The sequence below is a fragment of the Ylistrum balloti genome, unplaced genomic scaffold (assembly GCF_031769215.1).
Source record: "Ylistrum balloti isolate Yb309-2 unplaced genomic scaffold, AGI_CSIRO_Ybal_v1 Utg370218, whole genome shotgun sequence".
NCBI classification, from domain to species: domain Eukaryota; kingdom Metazoa; phylum Mollusca; class Bivalvia; order Pectinida; family Pectinidae; genus Ylistrum; species Ylistrum balloti.
This window is the reverse complement of record NW_026782184.1, coordinates 22,506-45,110: the sequence shown is the minus strand read 5'-3', so window position 1 is coordinate 45,110 and position 22,605 is coordinate 22,506. Positions and strand designations below refer to the sequence as shown.

Sequence of the window (22,605 nt, the reverse complement as noted above, 5' to 3'; positions counted from 1 at the left end):
AGCACACAGAATTAGTCATTTCAGTATACCAAACAATGCAAAGTCGCCTTATCCCACCGCTGCCACCAAAATTTGTAACCTGGACGAGCGCGACTCGCAAAGAATGGCTAAAACAACCAAAATATAATATATACAAGTTTATTACACTATATACACATAACAAGATATATCTCCTACCCTAATTCAGCACACTTCACTCCCTCACTCATAACCACACTTACACTATATTAAAGTCTATACAGCCAGTCCGCGCTGTCCTTATCCACTTTCACTTCAACCACTCAATCCGCGCTGTCCCTATCTACTTTCACTTCAATCACTCAATCCGCGCTGTCCTTATCCACTGTCACTTCAACCACTCAATCCGCGCTGTCCTTATCCACTTTCACTTCAATCACTCAATCCGCGCTGTCCTTATCCACTTTCACTTCAATCACTCAATCCGCGCTGTCCTTATCCACTTTCACTTCAATCACTCAATCCGCGCTGTCCTTATCCACTGTCACTTCAACCACTCAATCCGCGCTGTCCTTATCCACTTTCACTTCAATCACTCAATCCGCGCTGTCCTTATCCACTTTCACTTCAATCACTCAATCCGCGCTGTCCTTATCCACTTTCACTTCAATCACTCAATCCGCGCTGTCCTTATCCACTTTCACTTCAATCACTCAATCCGCGCTGTCCTTATCCACTTTCACTTCAATCACTCAATCCGCGCTGTCCTTATCCACTTTCACTTCAATCACTCAATCCGCGCGGTCCTTATCCACTTTCACTTCAATCACTCAATCCGCGCTGTCCTTATCCACTTTCACTTCAATCACTCAATCCGCGCTGTCCTTATCCACTTTCACTTCAATCACTCAATCCACGCTGTCCTTATCCACTTTCACTTCAATCACTCAATCCGCGCTGTCCTTATCCACTTTCACTTCAATCACTCAATCCACGCTGTCCTTATCCACTTTCACTTCAATCACTCAATCCGCGCTGTCCTTATCCACTTTCACTTCAATCACTCAATCCGCGCTGTCCTTATCCACTTTCACTTCAATCACTCAATCCACGCTGTCCTTATCCACTCTCACTTCAATCACTCAGTTCATGCCGTAATACACAGAATATGTTGATGAAAGATATAGAGATGGTAAGAAAAGAAAAGCGACGTCACACACTCCAATGATGGTAATATGTGGATGTGAGGCATTTGGATATGGGTTGGTAAGGTCACTATCTTGATTCCGTAGCATAGCGTGTATGATACACGTGAAAATGTAAAATCAAAAGGAAATACCCTGCTGATATGGATAGCAATCGCTAGACAACCTTTTCAAAATCCATGGCCAAACTTAAAACGGGAGAATAAAAATGAGCATTGTATCTGTAACAAGTTTAACATAAGGCATAATGAATATCTTCTAAGTGATAGACGATGAAACATGTTTGCATGGTGATAAAATATATAGAATTAAAGTCATTCCAGAATGGACGTCGACGATAGCATCATACATCCTGTTATTAGTTTGATATTATACAATATCACTGTTAAAGTTAAAAGGAAAACAAGTTCTGCTTTATATCAATTGTTAAAGTTTATGCACCAGTGAATTAAATTGACCGTCGATGATATTATCAAAAACGTTAATATATTGTATGAACTATGTGAAGCAAGCATGCAAATATTAACTCGTCGATTAGGAAGGAAATTTCCCGTGTCTTGTCCGTATGTCAGTTCTATGAGTGTATTAGAATAAGTAAGATTACATTCATTTAACCAAAAAACAGACTACTTCTCGACAAATCGTTGTTTGACAGATAACCAGGTAGTGTGTGGTAAATGTTTATTTTGTAACATGCTCTCATATGGAAACACAGTCAAACCCTTATGGAATTAAATGACCAGAGCCTAATTTAACATAAAACCTCAGAACATGCCGGTGACGTAGCATATTTGTATCCCCTATCATAAAAGTACCCGGATACTTTTTCCCCGATCATAAAAGTGTCTTGAAATAAGAACAAGGGATAAATCATCTTTAAAATGTAATAAGATATGAACTTGTTCCGTGAGGTAACCGTCCACCGTTTAAGTCTTTCTCAGTCCAGGTAGGATTTCTAAGTTTATTACGATGCGCGGTAACCATTACGCATGCTAATGAGGAACGAAAAACTCAGGCTTCATTCAGCACGATTTAACAGGATATGTAAAGGAGATGCAAGCATTATATCACACCCACCAGGGGTATCAGAAAAAGATACGTGACATGTGGCTGCACAAAATTGGAAGATGTGCAGCTTTTGTAGAGAATAAGAGATTTATGTCTCTGATATACATACAGGTAGGCCTGGGATTAGGTTACGTCATGTTGACTATGGAGGTCTCGAAAACTTCCCTGGTTCATTATAGGAAAGCAGGGACGTGGTAACTATAAAAGGATACACACAGTAGTCGTATTGGCTTATTTCATCGGGTGAGTAACACGACAGGATGAAAATGCTGCGCGGGGTTCTTTTGGCCTTTCTGGTAAGTAAAAGTTCATTACATTTAAATTACACTTGATTTTCATTTTATTAAACTGGCTCATTTCTTTATGCAATCGATTAAAATACTATTTTACTTAAATAGGGTAATGCGTCTGATCGGATCAGTATTCTAAAACTTGCATCTTAACATTTCACAAGTAGAAGATCCTGAATAAGAAACGAGTCTTAGAATGTTGCATTTTACCAATCTCTAGCAAGATGAAATGGAAATTCTAAAACTTTTCTTCCCAAATATCTCGTTTAAAATTTAAAAATCGTCTTTGTTTTACTTTCTTGCAAGATATGGTGTAACTGACTTGGTGCCTATTAGCAGTGTATAGTCATCACACATACACAATGATTCTAATGTGATGATAATGAATGGTTTCAGAAACACCTAACACATTTTTTTTTCTGGAAAGCGTTCGTTAATTCTATTGTACTACTGTATACTTTATATAACAAATATGTTGCGTCGAAAAATTTTGAAGAAAAAACACACAGCTTTTAATATAGATTTAGAGTTAGATACATTAGGGCCAAACAATGAACTAAACCTCACCATACAGTTGTTTCGTCCCTCTAGGACTCGTCAGTGATGCTAAGGGCATAAAATCTAAGATTAAGAAACGGCTGAAAAAAATCCGAAATGATCGAAAGAAATGTTAAAATCAAGACTGCGGTTTAGTCTACAATCAGAAAATTGTTAACAATAAAAAAAACATTTTTCCTCTCTGAGAAAACTTTAATTAAAGTGGCGTTGCTTTATACAACACTATTACTGAAAAATACACTATCAAGAAGTAACACTGTGCAAGAAGTCTTCAGCTGAGGTACACGCTCGTAGTACAGGGTTTCCAAAGATGCAGATTGATGAAATAGTTTCACGGTCGTAACGGTGATCTCTGTAACGTAGGACAAGCTCTTGAGTAGTTATCAGGAAAATGGAAACGATGCAAATATTCAAGCGACAATTTATGTACAACACAAGCAAAACACACACACACACTCATCCAAATAATGCAATACACTATGATGATAACAGTCTCTGCTGGACTGGAAATCACTAGGTTTGTCTCTCACAATCATACAACAAAGTTCCAATCCGCGGACGAACACAGTCATTGGTTCCACAGCGAAAAACGTCCAAGAACACGTAGTTCCACCAAGGCTGAGTGATCAGTAGTAATCTGACACTGCATGTGTCAAGCAAGAGAGTATGTCACTCATATCGTTTGACACACGCTGCTGTGCTTCCCATGATAGCAGTATCCATACTTGAACTGTACCCAACAGCGCAGACTCTCTATTTGCTAAGCTTGCGATGTCCACCTCAAGACCTGTCCTGGTGTTCCAGATAGTTGTCAGGCCTTAATGTCCAAGGTCCTAGTGCCGTCACTTGATAGCAATCGAGATGAACATGGCTTGTAATGTCCTCAAGGCCTGTCCTGGCGTTCTAGTGAGTTGGCTGATCTTACTGTCAAAAACTCCTGGTGCCGTCACTTACTAGTAAGTGACCCTGGCTGAGGTAACTGAAGTTTGTTGTGACCGTCACATGGAGCTTAAAGAATAATAATAACGAAAACTAAAACTTACATACAACACTTGCATACAACTTAAGATATAATCAATTAAAATTCAAATACTAGCAATTTCCATAGAAATAAGTAAGGTCTGTTTGTTAGTATATAAACATGTATATACTCGTATATATGCTTATGTATATATAGTGTATGTATATTTATGCGTGCATGTCAGTTTGTAGCATGCATAATAACATAAGTTTGAGCGCATGTTTAAGTAAGTTAGTGCACATGAGTAAGAATGTAAATGAGTATATAATGTGTATGTCGTATACTGTTTGTATGTATATATTGGTGTATATTTAAATGCTTCTACGATACATATGTCTACAAATGTATATGCATGCATGTACATATGTGTGAAGGAGCGTAAATACTGATGTGTATATATTTGTATATGTAAAGTCTCAGTCTGAATATATAAGTGTGTTCTTGTGGGCGTGTCTGTAAGAGTATGTTTATTTTATTCATGTATCGATTGTACATTGTACTGAATAAAAAAAAAGATAAGTTATAAAAAAATTAAAAACTATGTTATAAGCTAATTTTTGAACAACACTATAATAAAGATGTGTTTACATAGCATTTCAGTTAGGAAAAAATTGTGATTTTATTGCTCAATATTAGAAACATCTTAAAGTATCATTCTAGTTTACAATAACATAAGTTCAGGGTTCCGATGAAATTCTACTTACAAAACAATGTAAATAAAATCAAAGAAAGTAAAAACAAAAAATTTCCATAGAAAACCGCTAAATTACTATAATTCGTTACATTACACAGTATAAAGAGTAATGAAAGTAATAATTTCACGTTCTATTTCGTGCGGGCTCAGAAAGACCTTACAACTATCTTGTAATCAATGCACAAAACATTTTACGGTATCTCACGACTTCCATACTTTTTCTAATGTGAAATGTCCGAAATGTCAATAAAATATATACAAAGTCATGATAACTGCCTCAATACACAGATCTAGCTACAATAAGGATATAACTAGCTGATGGCAACAAAATATTTAAGAATACCCGCCCTAATTTAGCATGACACATCATAATAACAATGTTACGCATGGCTGGGCCGCACGACCTAGGCAAAAGATATTTAATAAGAAACGGGTAAACAAAACAGTAAAACATAGGGAAAATTATTATAAAGATAGACTTACCAAAGTCTGTAATCTGTGCATGAACATGTTACACATCCGCTATTGCAGATACAAATCGGGTAAATAACCCGTAAACAACGGCTTGGGAATTCACGCGACTGCCATGAATTCCCACTCACCTGGTCACACACACGATAGGTGGCCTCACAGGAACAACGAAAACACCGAACGTTCACAAACAACAAATATATACATACGACGTGACAATCCCGTTGAGAAATAACACATTTCTTTGTGCGTTTTGAAGCTTGACGTATTTGATGCTCGCCAGTTTGACAGATGGGTCCGTTAGTGTATCCCTTGGTCTCATTTGAGGCTTTTACATTGCTTACTTGGATTGACCAAGTCGGGTGTCGTCGATGAAGCAAAATACGTTTACCCTTCCGGAACGCCTGGTCTAATACTCCTTGTATTTTTAGGAGTCTCCGTGTAAATCTTTCTTCTGCTCTTATTTCACCCTAGGTTTACTTAATTTGAGTCTGAATTATGATTCTGTTGACCTGTGGGTATTTTCTTGTCAAGTATTTTGTAATTTAAGAACTTTTGGATACTCTTGAGTGTTTCACTATCGTATTCGTGTTAAGATTGTTACGGTTTGGAAAAAATATCAACTTTCCATTCAACTCCACTTATAGCTTAAAATGACGTTATGTTCATTTTATCCCGGCGGAAATCAAACATCTTACAAAAAAACCCCAAAATATTAGAGTGGAGAAAGGAAATTCTTCCTAAACAGTCGTCATATTTCTTAAAAATCGTTCAGGCATATGAACATATGTAGGCGGATTAGACCTAAAACATTTTCATAAACATTTCAACATCACACAAACCGTTCCAAAACTGACATTTAATTTGTCTTCTATCTTGTGACGAATGAAAACTCATACCGATTTATCACTTATATCACTGTTTACTGAAATACGTACATGTAAAACGGTCGTATTTTTTCAATATTTTATTTTTGATTGTAATAAGAAGTCCTTCACTTTAAGCCGTCACATTCTGAAGTATGTGCATTTGATATTTTAGCAGCGGGTGGTTTCTTTAAACCTCGTATACTTTATAATGATAATGACTAATAGTGAAAAGGCGACAGTGTATGATAGCAGAGGACTATAAAACACAAAAACTAAAACATTCGGCTATTTGTTATCTTCATATAACACCTATTCCTACATTTACTGTTATCGATATGTTTAAAATTTGCTTTGATGTGCCAAAGACATTTCGTAATGAAAAAAATATCGGTATTGGCACTATAGATCCATCTATCTCTTAGCCTGCGTGTCAATCGAAAAAAATATCTGTATGGTAACAAAAGCATATAAATCAAATGAAGGCTTACCCTATCCCCCTCCCCCACGCACCAACACCCCGCCCCACACACCCACTCACCAACACCCCACCACACACACCCACTCACCAACACCCCGCCACACACACCCACTCACCATCATACATCCTTACACATCCCCACGCACCAACACCCCGCCATACACACCCACTCACCAACACCCTGCCACACACACTCACCATCATACATCCTTACACACCCCCACGCACCAACACCCCCGTCACACACACCCACTCACCATCATACATCCTTACACACCCCTACGCACCAACACCCCGCCAAACACCCACTTACCATCATACATCCTCACACACCCCTACGCACCAACACTCCGCCTCACACACCCACTCACCATCATACATCCTCACACACCCCTACGCACCAACACCCCGCCACACACACCCACTCACCATCATACATCCTCACACGCCCCTACGCACCAACACCCTGTCACACACACACACTTACCATCATACATCCTCACACACCCCTACGCACCAACACCGCGCCTCATACAACCACTTGCAAACATACATACTTTCACATCCTGAGAACAAACACACCAACTCACAACCTCACAAATCACCATACATCTTTACACACTCCCACGCACCAACACATCACCTCACACACCCACACGCCACCATCAGTCCTTACACTATCCCACGTACCAACACACCACCTCACATAACCACACGCCACCATACATACTTACACACTCCAAGCGCCAACACACTACATCAAACACCCACACGCCACCATACATACACGCACCAACACACTACCTCACACTCATTCGCCACCATACATACTTACACACTCCCATGCACCAACACACTACCTCACACACCCACACGCCACCATACATACACGCACCAACACACTACCTCACACTCATTCGCCACCATACATACTTACACACTCCCATGCACCAACACACCACCTCACACACCCACACACCATACATCTTTACACACTCCCACGCAACAACAAACAACCTCACCCAAAAACTCACCATCATACATCCTTATACACCCACATGCCACCATACATACTTACACACCGCAACGCACCAACACACCACCTCACACTCCCACTCGCCACCATCAATCCTTACACTATCCCACGTGCCAACACACCCCTTACACACCAACACGCCACCATACATCTTTACACACTTTCAGGCATCAACCCACCACTTCACACACCCACACGCCACTATCAATCCTTACACATCACCACACACTAACACAATACTTCAAACACCAACACACCATCATACATCTTTACATATTCTAACGCACCAACAAGCTACCTCACAAACCCACCAACCACCATACATACTTACACACTAGCACGCACCAACAAACAACCCCCAACTCGCCAACATACATCCTTACACACCACTACGCACCAACACCCCGCCTCACACAACCATTCACAACCATACATCCTTTCACCTTCCGAGAATCAACACACCAACTCACAACCTCACAAATCACCATGCATCTTTACACACTCCAACCTCACACACCCAACCACCACCATACATCTTCACACACCCCACGCACCAACACACCACCTTACACACCCACCCACCAGCATAAATCCTTACACACTCCCACGCACCAACACACCACCTAACACACCCACTCACCATCATACATCCTTACTCATCCCTACGCACAACACCCCGCCACACACACCCACTCACCATCATACATCCTTACACACCCCTACGCACCAACACCCGGCCACACACACCCACCCATCACCATACATCCTTACACACCCCTACGCACCAACACACCATCTCGCACACCTACTCACCATCATACAACCTTACTCACCCCTACGCACCAACACCCAGCTACACACACCCACTCACCATCATACATCCTTACACACCCCTACGCACCAACACCCCGCCACACACACCCACCCATCACCATACATCCTTACACACCCCTACGCACCAACACACCATCTCGCACACCCACTCACCATCATACATCCTTACACACCCCCACGCACCAACACCCCGCCTCACACACCCACTTGCAACCATACATACTTCCACATCCTGAGAACAAACACACTAACTCACAACCTCACAAATCACCATACATCTTTACACATTCCCATGCACCAAAACCCGGCACACACACCCTCTCACCATCATACATCCTTACACACCCCCACGCACCAACACCCCGCCACACACACCCACTCACCATCATACATCCTTACACACTCAAACGCACCAACACACCACCTCAAACACCCACACGCCACTATCAATCCTTACACTACCCGACGTACCAACACACCGATTACACACCAACACGCCACCATACATCCTTTCACACCCCACGCACCAACACGCCACATCACACACCCACCCACCACCATACATCCTTACACTCTCCCACGCACCAACACACCACCTCACACACCCACACGCCACTATCAATCCTTACACTATCCCACGTACCAACACACCACCTCACATAACCACACGCCACCATACATCCTTTCACACTCCAAGCACCAACACACTACCTCAAACACCCACACGCCACCATACATACACGCACCAACAACTACCTCACACTCATTCGCCACCATACATACTTACACACTCCCATGCACCAACACACCACCTCACACACCCACACGCCACCATACATACACGCACCAACACACTACCTCACACTCATTCGCCACCATACATACTTACACACTCCTATGCACCAACACACCACCTCACACACCCACACACCATACATCTTTACACACTACCACGCACCAACAAACCACCTCACTCAAAAACTCACCATCATATATCCTTATACAACCACACGAACCAACACACCACCTCATATACCAACACACCACCATACATCCTCACACATCCCACGCACCAATACACCACCTCATACACCCACACGCCACCATACATACTTACACACCACAACGCACCAACACACCAACTTACACTCCCACTCGCCACCATCAATCCTTACACTATCCCACGTGCCAACACACCCCTTGCACACCAACACGCCACCATACATCTTTACACATCACCACACACTAACACAATACTTCAAACACCAACACACCACCATACATCTTTACATATTCTAACGCACCAACAAGCTACCTCACCAACCCACCAACCACCATACATCCTTACACACCACTACGCACCAACACCCCGCCTCACACAACCATTCACAACCATACATCCTTTCACCTTCCGAGAATCAACACACCAACTCACAACCTCAAAAATCACCATACATCTTTACACACTCCCACGAAACAAAACACCACCTCACACACCCAACCACCACCATACATCCTCACACCCCACGCACCAACACACCACCTTACACACCCACCCACCAGCATAAATCCTTACACACTCCCACGCACAAACACACCACCTAACACACCCACTCACCATCATACATCCTTACACATCCCCACGCACCAACACCCCGCCACACACACCCACTCATCATCATACATCCTTACACACCCCTACGCACCAACACCCGGCCATACACACCCACCCACCACCATACATCCTTACACACCCCTACGCACCAACACACTATCTCACACACCCACTCACCATCATACATCCTTACACATCCCCACGCACCAACACCCCGCCACACACACCCACTCACCATCATACATCCTTGCACACCCTCACGCACCAACACCCCGCCACACACACCCACCCACCACCATACATCCTTACACACCCCTACGCACCAACACACTATCTCACACACCCACTCACCATCATACATCCTTACACACCCCCACGCACCAACACCCCGCCACACAAACCCACTCACCATCATACATCCTTACACAACCCTACGCACCAACACCCCGCCTCACACACCCACCCATCACCATACATCCTCACACACCCCACGCACCAACACACCACCTCACACACCCACACGCCACCATCAATCCTTACACTACCCGACATACCAACACACCGATTACACACCATCACGCCACCATACATCCTTTCACACCCCACGCACCAACACGCCACATCACACACCCACACGCCACCATCAATTCTTACACTATCCCACGTACCAACACACCACCTCACATAACCACACCCCAACTAACATACTTACACACTCCAAGCACCAACAAACTACCTCAAACACCCACACGCCACCATACATACACGCACCAACACACTACCTCACACACCCACACGCCACCATACATACACGCACCAACACACTACCTCACACTCATTCGCCACCATACATACTTACACACTCCCATGCACCAACACACTACCTCACACACCCACACGCCACCATACATACACGCACCAACACACTACCTCACACTCATTCGCCACCATACATACTTACACACTCCCATGCACCAACACACCACCTCACACACCCACACACCATACATCTTTACACATTCCCACGCAACAACAAACAACCTCACCCAAAAACTCACCATCATACATCCTTATACAACCACACGAACCAACACACCACCTCATGTACCAACACACCACCATACATCCTCACACATCCCACGCACCAATACACCACCTCATACACCCACACGCCACCATACATACTTACACACCACAACGCACCAACACACCAACTTACACTCCCACTCGCCACCATCAATCCTTACACTATCCCACGTGCCAACACACCCCTTACACACCAACACGCCACCATACATCTTTACACATCACCACACACTAACACAATCTGCTGTGGTGTGGAATGTATTATAATTCATATAGACGTTTTGTTTGACACGATGTGCTGTAGTGTGGAATGTTTTATAATTCAAATAGACATTTTGTTTGACACGATCTGCTGTGGTGTGGAATGTATTTTAACCCATACAGACGTTTGTTTGACATGGTATGCCGTAGTGTGGAATGTTTTATAATTCAAATAGACGTTTTGTTTGACACGATCTGCTGTAGTGTGGAATGTATTATAATTCAAATAGACGTTTTGTTAGACACGATCTGCTGTAGTGTGGAATGTATTATAATTCAAATAGACGTTTTGTTAGACACGATCTGCTGTAGTGTGTAATGTATTATAGTTCATATAGACGTTTGTTTGATACAATGTGCTATATTGTGGAATGTATTCTAACTCATATAGACGTTTGTTTGATACAATGTGCTATAGTGTGGAATGTATTATAGTTCATATAGACGTTTGTTTGATACAATGTGCTATATTGTGGAAAGTATTCTAACTCATATAGACGTTTGTTTGATACAATGCGCTATAGTGTGGAATGTATTATAATTCATATAGACGTTTGTTTGATACAATGTGCTATAGTGTGGAATGTATTCTAACTCATATAGACGTTTTGTTTGTAAATTATATTCTATAAATGTATATTTCCGCATTCTCTCTACATAAACTTAAAGCATTCTGCGGTTACAATACCATTTTCAACTTACGGTGTACGACGTTTTCTTCTGTAGCCTTGTAGGGTGATCTCATTTGTCCATTAATCTTTGAATGCTCCAGAAGACTGCGTGTCTAACTTAAACCTGCTTACCGATCATTAGAGAATGCGTGAAAGATAAAAGATGTTTTTGAACATATTGAAACAAAGTGCTTGCAATCTTTGTCATTTTGACAAAATATCTCTGCGTCACAGAGAATTCTGTATTATCCCGTTTCCATGTGTAGTTATTCGTTGAAGCTTTCGTGGTGATGATGACTCATTAAATACTTTATAATCTGACTAAATTTTCATTTCAATGATTAAAAATTCATAGGTGGGCACGATGAATTGTCCATAATTTATATAGCTTGTTTATATGGTTTGATTCAGATCCCTTTTACGTTAATTGCAGATCCATTTAGCGGTTGGTAAGTATGCCTTCTAACGTCTCATGTAAGAACAAATTGAAATAACTATTTCTAGTTTTTTTATCAGTAATTTTTATATTTTTAACCAAATTCAATGAAATGTGTATACATACTTCTCGTACTGTTAAAGATGTCTTGGATAAGATATAATCCACTTTAAAAAACATATTATTTTTTATTAATGTATCAAGATGTGATTATCGCACACGGCAGACAAAAGTGATATTGAGCTGACATGGAAATGAAGTGTAAACGTTACACATACTAAAATGTGCCGTTGATACGGTTTGTTTATATTGTAGGGTATGATGATAGTCAGATGAAATGTTACGTAGACATCGCCTTCGTTGTCGACTCATCAAGTAGCATACCCGAAAAAGATTTCAAAATCATGAAAAAATTCATGGAAGAATTAGTGAAACGTTTTGAAGTTGGCCCGAAAGATGCTCTGTTTGCTGCTGTCTCATTTAGCGATGGTGTTAAAGAAGAGTTTAAGTTCAGCGACAGTGCTGACCAAGCGACTGTCATCGATAATTTGGAAAAGATTAGGTACAAGGCGGGACTTGCCACTAAAACGTACGCAGGCATACGGTACATGAATGAGAACTTATTTGGCCCGGATAATGGTGCTCGTAATGACGCAGTTCACGTAGGAATAATCATGACTGACGGTACAACAAATCCCGGAAGTGATGGTACCTTTACTGCAAAAACGGCCAAGGCTGAAACACAAAAAGAAGCGAAGGCAGCGAAGGACAACGGAATATTTCTGTTTGCTGTTGGAATCGGATCGAAAGTGGATGATGCAGAACTCAGCGGAATAGCTAATGCTCCTAGCAGCACGTATATGTTCAAAGTTAAAAACTTCGAAGAGTTGAAAACAGAAAAAGTAAAAAAGGAGCTGGCCAACAGTGCTTGTCACCGTACGTTATGTATCATATACTATACTTTATTATTATTACATTCTTAACTGCCCGTCAACACATAAAAAGTCATTAGTGCCATGTATACTATACTTAAATAAAACAAATGACGATACAATTGACCATACGGAGCCCCGGAAGTTTTTTTGTCATTTTCCTTAAATCCGAGGCCTCGGTTTAGTTATCCTTGGCCTCGGTTTAGTAATTCGTAGTCTCGGTTTAGTAATCCGTGGCCGCGGTTTAGTAATTCGTGGCCTTGTTTTAGTAATTCGGTTACTAGTAATCAGATTATGCAACCAAATCTAATAGTTTACCAGAAAGAAAAGTGCCTTTGAATTGATTTGTTTGCATCTTGCTACAGTTGTGTTGATATTTCTATAAAAGTTTATAATTTATTGTACTAGTTTATTACCTTATGTTGATGTTGATTATACCTGTATTTTCTCTATTTTCCAGCATATTTCTTGCATGAAGCACAGTAGCTAGTATCAATATGCATGGAATAAGAACAAAAAATAAGATAATTAGTAGTTATGTGTCATTTTAGATTTTTCTTGCTGTTCGTATCCCACAAACTTCATTGCATTGGTGAAGTGTTAATCACACGGAGCAGGCACGTCATCTCACGTCATAGATTTAGACATATATGTATTCCTTCATCTACTGAAAACAAATCGGCTGGATCATGTTTCACCTGATTGAGACTATTGGAGTTTCAAATGCAAGGAACAAGCTGACTGTGTATTGTGCCATTAATATGGCAAGCAATTTTTAACATTTGATAGATTTAACAATAAGGTACAATACATTTTAAATTTATTTCACTGAAGTGGAATACATTTTACACCATAGATATACATACGTGTTTAAATTGTATATAATTTCACTTAAATGGAAAGAATTAACCTCAGTGGAAACAAAATTATTATACCCATGAGGTGGGGATGGGATATACTGAAATCATTTGGTCCACAGTAGGATGTTCTCTGTGTGAAATGTTGCTGTTATACTCCTTGAATGGCAGGATTTCTATATACATGTGGAACAAAAGAAATCCTGCTATTTAATTACACTATGATAGCTTTATTTCACACATAGAACGCCCGATTCCCGTGGATGTACCGGCTACTCCTCCTAATTTCAACTACTTTATGGATTTTAACGAAACTTGCTAGCAATTAATGATCCATGTGCATAATCTATATCAGATTTGGTTATCTCCCCTCTTCTGAAAGCTATGCTCCATTGGGCACGCAGAAATGTACCTGCTATCCCTCTTAAACTACAGGATAGATATTTCAACATGCGTAGGTAGTTCGGTTATCTCCCCTTTTTCGGAAGTTGGTACACATTACGTAAATTGATCAGTAATTTCTATAGACTGTTTTACTGTAAAATCATGCTCCTTTATAATAAAAAAATTACCAGTTAACAGTTTACATCTCACTAGTTTAGATCATGGGGCGAAGCCGCAAACCTGTTGCCATGGAAGCTACAAATGACGTCCATCTTTACTGATATTTATCTTCCTTTGATATTTTAAAAACGTGTCGTGTTGAAAACTTGAGGGCGATCACTGCCAAATCCATAGAGTAAATCATTATTTCAGTTAAATAAAACAGCCAGTGCATATTCTTTACGTATTTATAAACTATATAATTGTTTAATAAAGGCTGTATTAAACTGATTACTTAAACTGAGGTCACGGATTACTGATACGAGGCCACGGATCAATAAACCGAGGCCAAGGATTAACATGTTTTTCCTAATGTCCCTTCCCGGGCTCCGTATGACAATCAATGTCTTTAGAGAATACATTGTTCATAACCTCTAACAAAATTGGATGTATACCAAAGATGAAATGCATTAACTGTATCCGAATAACAAAGCTCCCACCTGTAGTTAAAATATTAATGTATCTAACTTCACAAAGGGTAATAACAACTACACAGAAAAAAAAACTTTAAAAAGAAATGTTAATTCATGTAAATGTTTATCAATACATTGTTCTTTTCTTTCTAGCTGTCAAAGCACCGAATCCCACACCCATTCCAGGTCCAGGTAAGTTAACCTTACATTCCAGTCAACCTAAACATCATAAAGTAGCACTTGCCATTATTAAGCTCCTTAAAATAGGTAACAGAAGGAACAATTCAGTAAACAACACTCATTTACGACACTTGATACCTACAAATTAGTAGATAACACTTCCCGCCTGTCACTAGATATCTATACGTCAGTACATAACACTTCCCGCCTGTCACTAGATATCTATCAGTCAGTAGATAACACTTCCCGCCTGTCACTAGATATCTATACGTCAGTAGATAACACTTCCCGCCTGTCACTAGATATCTATCAGTAACAGCCTGTCACTAGACACTTTAACACTTCCCGCCTGTCACTAGATATCTATACTTCCCGCCTGTCACTAGTATCTATCAGTCAGTAGATAACACTAGATATCTATCAGTCAGCACTTCCCGATAACTACTCAGTAATTAACACTTCCCGCCTGTCACTAGATATCTTCCCGCCTGTCACTAGATATCCGTCAGTCAGTATATAACACTTCCCGCCTGTCACTAGATATCTATCAGTCAGTAAATAACACTTCCCGCCTGTCACTAGATATCTATCAGTCAGTAGATAACACTTCCCGCCTGTCACTAGATATCTATCAGTCAGTAAATAACACTTCCCGCCTGTCACTAGATATCTATCAGTCAGTAATTAACACTTCCCGCCTGTCACTAGATATCTATCAGTCAGTAAATAACACTTCCCGCCTGTCACTAGATATCTATCAGTCAGTAACTAACACTTCCCGCCTGTCACTAGATATCTATCAGTCAGTAACTAACACTTCCCGCCTGTCACTAGATATCTATCAGTCAGTAAACAACACTTCCCGCCTGTCACTAGATATCTATCAGTCAGTAACTAACACTTCCCGCCTGTCACTAGATATCTATCAGTCAGTAAACAACACTTCCCGCCTGTCACTAGATATCTATCAGTCAGTAAACAACACTTCCCGCCTGTCACTAGATATCTATCAGTCAGTAAACAACACTTCCCGCCTGTCACTAGATATCTATCAGTCAGTAAACAACACTTCCCGTCCCTATTAGAAATTATAATTTTCTATCTCTTGAGTTATTTCTATTGATGTTGAAATAAATGGTATGATGTTTAATCTACAAGAGGTATTGATTAATTCCTATTTTGCATTGCATATTTTTTCCAGCACCAGAAATACCCCAAGCAGAGGATCCAAAGGAAGGTAAATAACCAAAATTCTTTTCTTATCCACCGCTTAATGATTGATAAAAATTGTACTTCGTTTTCTTTGTTTAGACAAGTATCAAATACTTTTTTTCTGTCAATACAAAACTGGTTTTCTAAAAAAAAAAAAAAAAAAGGTATAAATCCTACGTCCTAAACATGAAATTTACTTGGATAAGTTTACATCTCAGTTTCTCTCCCTAGTCTTTCAGGTGCAATGTCGAAGTATTTACTGTTCATATCAAATGAAATTTGTTTTCATCAGTATGTCAGGGTAAGAAAGCCGATGTGATCTTCTTGCTCGACGAGTCAAGCAGTATCCATACTACCGAGAACTTCAAACTGGAGTTGTCTTTTGTAAAGGCGGTCATCGACTACCTGGACGTTAGCAATGATTTGACACGTGTTGGGCTCATAACCTTCAGCAGCGAAGCCAACATGCGCTTTCAACTAGACAAGTTCACCACCAAGGATGAGGTAAGTATACCGGCAGTGATATAAATTGTTTTCAGCTAGGATTCGAACTCGTGACCTCTGATTTACTAGTCTGATGATCAACCGATCGAGCTAAAGAGTTCTCTAGCCAAGCGGTATATTGCGGCTAGTATTTTACCAGGGTTATATAATCCTTTCCGGAAAAGAACTCGTTCTCGAGTTTCTAGTGGTTACATTGATAGTTGTGAAAGTAGCACGAAGCTTTCATTCAGAGTTAGTAGATGTACGCCATTGTTACTGAGATCATTAATTATTTCAATGCCTTTTTAAGGAATCTTCTTGCTTACTAGTCTGAAATTCAACCAAACGAGCTATTGCGGCTAACACTTTACCGGGTTTATACAGGTAAATCAGTTTACCAGCAAAGTGAAAGAAGGGTAATCAAGTCAGTAAATAACACTTCCCGCCTGACACTAGATATCTATCAATCAGTAAATAACACTTCCCGTCTGTCACTAGATATCTATACGTCAGTAGATAACACTTCCCGCCTGTCACTAGATATCTATCAGTCAGTAGATAACACTTCCCGCCTGTCACTAGATATCTATCAATCAGTAAATAACACTTCCCGCCTGTCACTAGATATCTATACGTCAGTAGATAATACTTCCCGTCTGTCACTAGATATCTATACGCCTGTCACTAGATATCTATCAGTCAGTAGATAACACTTCCCGCCTGTCACTAGATATCTATCAGTCAGTAGATAACACTTCCCGCCTGTCACTAGATATATATCAGTCAGTAGATAACACTTCCCGCCTGACACTAGATATCTATCAATCAGTAAATAACACTTCCCGCCTGTCACTAGATATCTATACGTCAGGCGATAACACTTCCCGCCTGTCACTAGATATCTATCAGTCAGTAGATAACACTTCCCGCCTGTCACTAGATATATATCAGTCAGTAAATAACACTTCCCGCCTGTCACTAGATATCTATACGTCAGGCGATAACACTTCCCGCCTGTCACTAGATATCTATACGTCAGTAGATAATACTTCCCGTCTGTCACTAGATATCTATACGTCAGTAGATAACACTTCCCGCCTGTCACTAGATATCTATCAGTCAGTAGATAACACTTCCCGCCTGTCACTAGATATCTATCAGTCAGTAATTAACACTTCCCGCCTGTCACTAGATATCTATCAGTCAGTAAATAACACTTCCCGCCTGTCACTAGATATATATCAGTCAGTAAATAACACTTCCCGCCTGTCACTAGATATATATACGTCAGTAACTAACACTTCCCGCCTGTCACTAGATATCTATCAGTCAGTAAACAACACTTCCCGTCCCTATTAGAAATTATAATTTTCTATCTCTTGAGTTATTTCTATTGATGTTTCTATTGATATCTATCAGTCAGTAAATAACACGACTGTCACTAGTAAGGTAATCACACTTCCCGGTGATATCTATCAGCTATAACACTGGTGTCACTAGATATCTACCAGCAAGGATGAAGTAAGGTAATCAGTGGTCACTAGATATTAGCTATAACACTTCCCGGTGAACTAGTTGACCAGCAAGGATGAAGTAAGGTAATCAGTGGTGATATTAGCTATACTGGTGAACTAGTTGACCAGCAAGGATGAAGTAAGGTAATCAGTGGTGATATTAGCTATAACACTGGTGTCACTAGTATGACCAGCAAGGATGAAGTAAGGTAATCAGTGGTGATATTAGCTATACTGGTGAACTAGTTGACCAGCAAGGATGAAGTAAGGTAATCAGTGGTGATATTAGCTATACTGGTGAACTAGTTGACCAGCAAGGATGAAGTAAGGTAATCAGTGGTGATATTAGCTATACTGGTGAACTAGTTGACCAGCAAGGATGAAGTAAGGTAATCAGTGGTGATATTAGCTATACTGGTGAACTAGTTGACCAGCAAGGATGAAGTAAGGTAATCAGTGGTGATATTAGCTATACGAGTGAACCAGTTGACCAGCAAGTCATGAGGTATAGTTAACATTTTGTGTTTAACATGTAAATCTAATTGTCTGCTATAGCCTGATAATGTGAGAGAGGCTTAAAACTAAACATCATTTCTTAACCAATATCTAGTTACATGAAGAGGTAGATAAAATAAATTGGCGTGGAGGAGACACCTACATAGACAAGGCTCTAGACCTGCTCATGGGCGAAGGATTTGAACTTCAGAATGGGGCTCGGGAAGATGCAGCACAGATTGCTATCATTATCACCGATGGTAATTCTACTAACCTACATAAGACGAAAATACAAGCGGAAAAGGTTCATAAGAAAGGCATATACGTGTTTGCTATTGGTAAGATATCTATTTTATGATCTCATAATATTTCATTTCAGGATATTTAATTAAAGCTTTCAGAAAATATTGTTTTTCACCATGATTTTTTAAAAAGTGTAACTTCAGTGCTTTAATTCAAGAAAAGTAACGCATTTTCAAAATATCGAACTCTGATTATGAGAATGTGACACACGTGTTTATGCAATGTTTACCACCTTTAATTTCAGGAGTCGGATTCGTGAACAGAGATGAGCTAAATATTTTGGCATCTGATCCCAACTCTGACTATGTCTTCACTGTAAACGATCTTAAAGCTCTTAACACAATAAAGAAAATCTTGGTCTACAAAGTCTGCAAAGGTAGATGCTTTTATATAATGACAAATATTCAACATTACTGCATCGTTTTCGACTTTCTGCTAAAAGTATTTATATATGTCGAGCAGAGCAGTGGTGCCGACAGATAAGGTGTTTAAGAGGGATGTGCCTCTAAATGCCATCGGTTCTGTGTTTAGGTATACCTTTTTTTGTAGAATAATACCCTAATATTAAAAATTGAATTGTGACTTACTGGAGATGGATTGGAATTAAATAACTAAATACATGCAATTGAAAGTATATGCATTCCTTTACAATTTTAGAAAAAAATTTCATTTCATCCCGGTAAAGTTTTATTAATTTTTATTTCATTTTACTGTTAAAGTAGAACTCAAACATTTTCTATTTTTTTTCTACGACAGAGAAGCCTCAAAATGCTCTTCAAAAAAGTAAGTATTATTGAAAATAAGAAAAATTCATAAATTCTTGAATCGCAAGGAAATTTCGAAATTTCTAAAATGATAAATTAAAATCAGCTGTTTCAAAATAGTTTAAATGTTTTCATTTTGAAACTTGACTCATTGAAGTTTTTTCATGATGAGACACTGAACCCGAAAGTCGCTATCTTTTATATAGTTATGACTATAAGACACCAAATAAACAGTAAAGACATTTCAAATTATGAATCCCAACCTCTACTACCATTGCAGGCACTTGCCTATTGCTTTCGTCCTCTAGGTAGTATGTATAACACCTGAGTATCTATTTTGAAGTTTTGTATTACATCTATGTTACACTGTATTTTATGATACAGGAGGGAAGACACTTGACGGTCACCACAAGTCTAAGTCGGTAGAAGAGGAGGTAGTCAGTGAGGCCAGGATACAGGAGATAATGAAACTGATCGACATACTGAAGAGAGCAGAAACAGACAACTGATATGACCAATGCTATCACCCCCTATATGCGGAAATAACCACTTACTTTTATCAGATCAAAGATTTTACAGAAAAATGTAAACATAAACAACCATCAATTTTTTTTGCATATGTATTAACAAAAAATTATTAACCCATTAATCATTAACTTTCATTTATACGGAACGATACGATATGTGTATTTGACTATATTTTTTATCAATTATGTTTTTTAATGTTTTTACTATATAGACGTTGTGTTCGCAAGTTGTAATTATGCTTTTTTCGTTTCTAACAAATTGTATAAAAATATTTTATATAACAAATTAAATATACTAGCTTGATACTTATTTCTTTGGTTTTTTTTTCTTCTAAATTACTTTTGCGCTGTGTCTTATAGCAATATTGTACAAAAAAAAAAACAGTAACTACGGACAGGTTAACTTAAACATAATCTCTGTCATCACTGTCGGGCAATCTTTATCAAAGATAACGTGTATCCTCTATCAACAATATCTTGCAGCTTCCTCTTGATCACAGATATTGTGTAACCAATATTATCAGTGTCGTGTAACCTCTATAAAAAAATGCGTGTAATCTCTATCAAAAAATGCGTGTAACCTCTATCAAAAGTGTCGTGTAACCTCTATCGAAAGTGTGGTGTTACCTCTATCAAATGTGTCGTGTAACCTCTATCAAATGTATCGTGTAACCTCTATGGAAAGTGTGGTGTTACCTCTATCAAAAATGCGTGTAACCTCTATGGAAAGTGTGGTGTTACCTCTATCAAAAATGCGTGTAACCTCTATCAAAAGTGTCGTGTAACCTCTATCGAAAGTGTGGTGTTACCTCTATCAAATGTGTCGTGTAACCTCTATCAAAAATGCGTGTAACCTCTATCAAAAGTGTCGTGTAACCTCTATCGAAAGTGTGGTGTTACCTCTATCAAATGTGTCGTGTAACCTCTATCAAATGTGTCGTGTAACCTCTATCAAATGTGTCGTGTAACCTCTATCAAAAATGCGTGTAACCTCTATCAAATGTGTCGTGTAACCTCTATGGAAAGTGTGGTGTTACCTCTATCGAAAGTGTCGTGTAACCTCTATGGAAAGTGTGGTGTTACCTCTATCGAAAGTGTCGTGTAACCTCTATCGAAAGTGTGGTGTTACCTCTATCGAAAGTGTCGTGTAACCTCTATCAAATGTGTCGTGTAACCTCTATCAAAAATGTCGTGTTACCTCTATTAAACGTGTCGTGTAACCTCTATCAAACGTGTCGTGCATTTTATATCAAAAAGTACCGTGTGACCTCCCTCAACAATGTCGTGAAATCTGTATTAAGAATGTTACACAGCATGATTGTACCAGTACTGGTGTACAATATCTATCAACAGTGTTGGGCAACGTCTGTCAACAGCGTTACACACCATGATTATATCAGTACTGGTGCACAATACCTATCAAAAGTGTTGGGCAACTGTTATCAAAAGTGTTGTACAACTATTATCAAAAGTGTTGTACAACTGCTATCAATAGTGTTGTACAACTGTTATCAAAAGTGTTGTACAACTGTTATCAAAAGTGTTGTACAACTGCTATCAACAGTGTTGTACAACTGCTATCAAAAGTGTTGTACAACTGTTATCAATAGTGTTGTACAACTGCTATCAACAGTGTTGTACAACTGTTATCAAAAGTGTTGTACAACTGTTATCAAAAGTGTTGTACAACTGTTATCAAAAGTGTTGTACAACTGCTATCAACAGTGTTGTACAACTGCTATCAAAAGTGTTGTACAACTGTTATCAATAG

General features: G+C 39.6%; 1 protein-coding gene across 1 annotated transcript; it reads left to right on the top strand.

Moving 5' to 3' along the window:
* Nucleotides 1-2,520: 2,520 nt before the first annotated feature.
* LOC132551805 (collagen alpha-1(XII) chain-like) lies at nt 2,521-21,056 on the top strand. Its single transcript, XM_060215949.1, has 10 exons — nt 2,521-2,527; nt 12,549-12,564; nt 12,867-13,487; nt 15,510-15,548; nt 16,738-16,773; nt 17,041-17,252; nt 19,356-19,578; nt 19,788-19,919; nt 20,300-20,326; nt 20,692-21,056. The coding sequence occupies exons 3-10, from the start codon at nt 12,884-12,886 to the stop codon at nt 20,814-20,816; spliced, it is 1,398 nt and encodes a 465-aa protein (XP_060071932.1). The 5' UTR covers nt 2,521-2,527; nt 12,549-12,564; nt 12,867-12,883; the 3' UTR covers nt 20,817-21,056.
* The last annotated feature ends 1,549 nt before the right edge of the window (nt 21,057-22,605 follow it).